General features: G+C 51.1%; 1 protein-coding gene across 1 annotated transcript in view; it reads left to right on the top strand.

Moving 5' to 3' along the window:
• The window catches only part of Dut (deoxyuridine triphosphatase), a 28309-nt gene that overhangs the window by 8322 nt on the left and 13987 nt on the right, over positions 1 to 6000 (top strand). Inside the window, exon 6 of the mRNA XM_023724089.1 lies at positions 5162 to 5166. Coding sequence (XP_023579857.1) covers positions 5162 to 5166 — 5 coding nt within the window. The remainder of the gene's footprint in view (positions 1 to 5161; positions 5167 to 6000) is intronic.

Here is a 6000-nt window from a genome sequence, read left to right as displayed (position 1 = left end):
TTTTTTTTTTTTTTTTTTTAATTGAAGTTACATGAAGCTAGAAAGGACAGTCTGCTCGCTTGCCTGCTCTCTTTCCCCGTATCTTTTGATAGACGTTGGGTTGCCTGGGTTAGAATATGTTTGTAGGAAGAGATGGAATGTGGCGTTTCCAGCTGGTTTCTCAGCCTGAATTTCATCTCGTCAGGCACACTGCACGAGGTATTCTAGTCTGACTCACTGAAGTAGCCTTAGTAGCTCATGTCCAAGAAAATAGCAGAGTAACAGGCATAAAATTGATGTCTTATGTGTGCTTGAGCCGTGCACCCGAAGCCATAGTTTGAGTAAATGAGTGTAAGCAGGGCCGGCCAGATAGCTCAGCAGACTAAAGTGCCTGCTTGGGCAGAGCACAGCAGCTGGGGTTTGATCCCTGGCCTGCTGTGCCAGCCCCGCCCCAGGGCTCATTGAGACTGGGCGTGGTGGTACATGCCTTTAATCCCAGCTCTTGGGAGGCTGAAAGTAAGAATCACAGAGTCAGATCTACGTAGTAAGACCCTGTAGACTCTGTCCTAAATATATTTAAAAAATAAGTGTAAGCAGCATGTCACTGCAGAAATAGGGCCGGTGCCATGGATTAGCTTGGTTTGTAACTTCTCTAGTATTCTAGTTTATTTCTACTACTACTAGATCACTTTGGGTCCCAGACTCTTTGTACCAGTTGTTGGTGTCCCAGATTTTGTCCATCAAATGCACTGTGAGATTCCCCGGCATGGGCTGAGGCATCTTCTTAGGAAAAAAAGGTCTGGGGCTGGGGAGATGGCTCAGTGGAATAAGTGCTTGCCTGGCAAGCACAGGGCCTGAGTTCAATCCTCAGTTCCACCAAAAAAAAAGGTCTGTTAAAGTCATTTGCCCATTTTTAAATCAAATTATTTGACTTTTACTTTTGAATTACAAAAGATCTTTACCCTGGGTTAAAGATCATCAGTGTCAGATATATGATGTACAAATACTTTATTCATTTTATGGTTTTCTTTTACTTTCTTGATGGTGCCTTTGGAAATAGAATTTTCAAAAACTTTCAGTGTAGTTCAGTTTATTTTTAATTTGGTTTTGTTTTTGATGTCATAGATAAGCCATTGAAAAATCTAAGAGTGTTACAGTTTTTCTCTTACATTGAGGGCTCCGATCCACTTCCGTATATGGTGTGTGTGAGGTAGGGCCCAACTTCATTCCTCTGCATTTGATTATTCCATTACCCCAAGCATCACTGATGCCGTGAAGTCCCACAGAACGAAGTTCTTTCATTGACTGTATTAACATCAAAAGTGTTTGTATTAGTCATTTTCTCACGGCCACTGTGCAAGACCCAGAACTAACCATTTAAAGGATGGTGCCCAGTTACAGCCCCTGGCCTGGGGTGGGTGCCAAGGTGGAAGGGCCTGGCAGAGGAGAGGGCTCTCAGCAGCCAGAAAAGAGACGGGGAGGAGCCCAGGACGGAGACGCCCTCCAAGGCCACGCCCCTCCCAGGCCACGCCCCTGGTGACCCCCTGCAATCAGTGCCCACCTCCTAAGGGCGAGTCATCTGTCTTGTGGGTGGGATCCAGCCCTCTTCCAAAACCGTGCCTTGGCGTCCCTGAATAATTTAGGGGTCACTCTCGCTGTGCCGCTGAGACACATCCTAGGAAGGGAGCTGGGGGGGCAGTCACCTCTTGAGAGTGAAAAGAACGTGTCTTTTGTGAAAGGGAGCTCTTTGGGAGGTGGGTTATTTGGCCATTGTTTTGATATTGCTATTTTTCTTACTGAAAAGAGGATGGAAAAAGTAATTGTTCCTGAGAGAGTTCCCTGAAGAAGTGTATGAAGACCAGTGGCATGCTCAAAAGGATATTTTACCAGGAACTAAGCATAGCTAAGTTGGGAGGATTTTAAAAGATCTAGGAAGTCTCATTAAATAAAATTCTGTAGTAACAACTCTTCTTTGACTGTCTGCTATTTTTTCCTGACAGTGAAGAAGGGCTGCTCTGCTGATGAAGCCCATACTCTGGCCTCTTCTCAGGGGAGCCCTATTTTCCTTTTGTTTTTGTTTTTAGGTTTTGTATGTGAAGCTGCTAAGACAGGCGCCGTCCTGTGGGCCGGGAGGCTGAGGACAGGGCAGGCCAGTCACATTAGGCCAGGCCTGGGGGGTGGTGTGACTTTTTCCTGATACGATTTAGTGCGGCTACAGAAGTACTTCTACAATTCATAGGCTTGGCTTGTGACAAAGGAACAAAGCTGTTTGACATTTTATGTAGGGAACAGGCAGAGCATGGGCTGGTATCAGGTTAGGTAACTATGACAACATTGACAAGACCCAAACTTAAGGAAACAGAAACGTAAGCTCTAAGGTGGTGCCTGAGGACAACATGGCCTCGGTTTGGTTCTTTTTCCCACATCAGTACCAGTCAGTGTTCACTACAGAAACAGATCTACCACCTGGCATACAAATACCTATGTAAGAATTTACAAGGTTGGCTGATTGACCACACACAGAGTCAGATATGGAAGCGTTCTGAGGACGTCTGCCTACTGGGGCCTGAAGGATCCAGCCCTAGGTCTGGAGCTCCCTGCAGCGTCCTGTGTACGTCCACGTCAAGGAGCTCATGTGTCTGCCCTCGAAGGCTGAAGAGACTGCACCAGAAGCTGAAGGATCTTTGCCAGAAGAAGTGCACATTGGATGCCAGAAGTTGAGATCTAACGTGAAGGCAGACTGGAACTCCTCCAGTAAACCAGAAGCAGATCTGCCCTCCTCCATTTCCGCTAGGGTGGGTCTTCCACATCCCCGGGTGTGCAGGTGCTGAGTGAATTTAGTTGAGCTCCTTCACTCACGTTGACACAAGCAGTTGAGCATCGCAGCCCCTACAAGGCATGTGGCACCTGCTGATCTGTGCTCTCTGGTGGGTACTTGAGTCTCCGCCATATGGAGCCCAGAGTGCCAGGGAAGCAGTGGCCAGTCACGGAGGAACTATGGCCAAGACACACCAGAGTACCCCGCTTCAAACATCCAGGTCTGACCTGATACCTAACAAGGAGCTTCACGAGCCGGCCCCTGCACACCCAGGTCACTAGCAGAGCTAGCAACGGAAAGAGGTGCAAAGTGTGGAGAGCTGCCGTGCTGAGGCTGAGCCTGACTCCAGGGCCGTCTGAAGCATCCTTGGGTTCCAGTGCACTGCCCAGAGAAAGCCAGGGCAACCACGCCACAGAGAGTGCAGGACCAGGGCTGACGTTCTTGCTCCTGGGTCTGGTGCCCCGTCCCCACTTGCGAAGTCTGCTAACCCCACTGTCCCCTCCCAAAGGTGGTGTTGGCTCTCCTGTTGCACATGGCGGGAGCACACAATAAAGTAAGGTCTTGGTGACCATTTTCTCAGGTGTCAGGGGCTCAAGGGAGATGTTCAAATCACAGTTTATTGACAGTGAAACAGTGGGAATCACCCTCATGGAAAGGAGCACCCCAGGTTGCCCCAATTTCAAATCCCTGTGAGACAATAGATGAACTTACAGGTGACCAGAGAGAAATATTTGCACAGTTTTGGCTTCTTAGAGAAGGCGGCAACTTTAGGGGCAATGTTTGGACAAAGAGTATTGTCGGGACCAATAGCAGGGGATGGGCCATTCAGCAAATGTGTGTGCAAGGGAACAAATGTTACCCAGGCCCCGTGGCCCCAGTAGGGTGGCTGGGGAGGGCACAGTTGGTCAGGTGCGTGGCGGGGAGGGCCATCAGCAGAGAAGAAGTGCTTCTCCATGTAGAGCCCGAAGTGAGCGGCGACACCATCGCCCTAGGGATGGGACAGCTGTGTGGCCCCTGGAAGCCATGAATGCTTCTCATTCCTACCCCGCCTGCGTCCCTGCCTTCTTCACCAGAAATGATAACCAGAACTGGGCCTGTGATCTGCGCCCCAATATGGTGACCTGAAGCACTCAGTCGAGTTCTCTTTTTTGGTGGAGGAGGGCGCTGGCTCACCCTGCCTTCAGGGCAGGTCCGCTAAGGCATGTGGAGCTAAGGCAGGGGATGGAACTGCGGTCCCCTGCGCCTGACTGCATTTGCTGGAGCAGGATCTTAAACAACTGAGCTAACCTGCAGGCCCCTTGTTGCGTTCTCTTACTATTGTCCCACAGGTGTTTTGAGACAGAAAGAGCCCTTCCCTCAGGAAACTTCACCCCCTCCTCATGGGCACCCCGAGGGGGTCACACACGAGACTGGCAGCAGAGGGCACCAGAGGGTGCCAGATAGTCAGGTGTCCTGCTATTTGTTTTCTAGGCTAAAGCAGACATGGTGAAGAGCTTTAGCCAGCTAAAGGTGGGGTGGGGTGGGGTAGCAGACTGTCTCTTTGAGTCAGGGTCTTGCTTTGCAACTCAGGCTGGCCTTGAGCTCCCTTTGGAGCCCAGACTGGTCTAGAACTTGCAGCGGTCCTCCTGCCTCAGCCTCCCGAGTGCTGGGGTTACAGGTGTGCACCACCTCCGTGCCTGAACTGGTCATCCTCTTCTGAACTGATTTGGCCTGATAGCTGAGCCCACTTTGCAGGGAGCTGGCCTGAACTGGACTACAGAGAGGCAGGGTGCACACCTTTAGATGCTTTGGGAGTCAGGTGTCCTGCTATCTGCGCTGCTTTTACCTGAAAAGAAATGATTGCAAACCTAGATCCAAATTCCTTTTAAGGTGAAAACTGAGTCAGCGAGCCATCTTGACTCCCACTATACCTTAGAGCCCAAGGCCGGAGCTCCAGGGCTGCTTGGGCAGCGTGAGGGGGAGGGGACAAGGAAGGAAGGGGCAGGAGTTGGAGGAGCGGCCTGGGAATGTGAGGAGTGAAGGGGTCCCAGGAGCCCAACGGGAGAAGGGGCCAAAAGGAGCTGTCTGGAGCCAGGGTCCACCAGGAGTTGGTGCGATCTCCCCACCAGGGCCTGCCCAGGAAGCCACCTCCTCCTCCATTCTTTTTTTATGTTGAGACAGGGTCGCACCAAATTGCCCAGTCAGGGCCTGGATTTGCAATCCAGCAGCCTCAGCCTCCCAGGATGCTGGGATCACAGGAGTCTGCCACCACCCCCTGAAGAACTGCCTTCATTTAAGTTCGTGTTAGGAGAATTCCAAGCATGCAGAAAAGAGCATTAGCTGCACAACAGTCCCCCGTGTGCACGCCTCAGCCTCAGCAGTGAGGGCTTGCAAGGCTTTGTTCCTCTGGATCCTCATGCTCGCACCAGCAGCCCCTGCAAATTATTCCCTTGGCAGCAGACCCCAGAGGTCGTGTCTCTTCCTGCGCTGAGCCACGGAGCCTGCTGCTACTCACACCTGAGCAGAGTCAGCCACAGCACTCACACTGGGGGACACTGGGGGTACTTTGGGAAGGGGGAGCCTTTGAGGGGAAAAAACTTACCTTTAGCCCAAAGTCAGTGACAAAGATGGCAGAATCGCACTTGATCCAGAACCAGGGGGGCTGCCCTGAGCTGCTGAACGTATCTGAAATGACCGAGGAGAAAGCCTTGCTAGGCTTTTCCTGGAGAAGTTGGACCAGATCTGTGTGTGTGTGTGTGTGTGTGTGTGTGTGTGTGTGTGTGTGTGTGTAAAGGAAGAGTGATGCTAGAAGACTGGGAGACTTGGGGACAGCCAGACAGCTAGCATTCGGGTTACAGTAACATAGTCCAAGTTTCCTTTCCTTGAAAGGAAAGAGTATGCTAAATTTAAACACCGTTTTTTGGTTTCTCAGCCCAGAATTTCCCTTTCTGTCTCCTTCACATGGGCAGTCTGCAGACATGGATGTGAACAAAGCAACCGTGCGGAAACACGGAGCCCCCACGGGAGAGAAGCAACTCCAGCCCGGCGAAGTTTGGTGCTTGTGGGGCAGCTCTGTTCTCTAACAACTTGCGGCAACACGGAAACAAAGGCCCCCACTGGTGGGACTGGAACCTGGCCCCACATAACTGGCATAAACATTCCATTGCATTTCCTAGAGTGAGAGGCTTCAGGAGGGGACCACAGAGCACTATAAAAGGGGCGTG

This window comes from Octodon degus, unplaced genomic scaffold (genome assembly GCF_000260255.1).
Source record: "Octodon degus isolate 3935 unplaced genomic scaffold, OctDeg1.0 scaffold00105, whole genome shotgun sequence".
NCBI lineage: Eukaryota > Metazoa > Chordata > Mammalia > Rodentia > Octodontidae > Octodon > Octodon degus.
The sequence above is the reverse complement of the archived record's forward strand: the minus strand, read 5'-3'. Positions and strand labels throughout refer to the sequence as shown.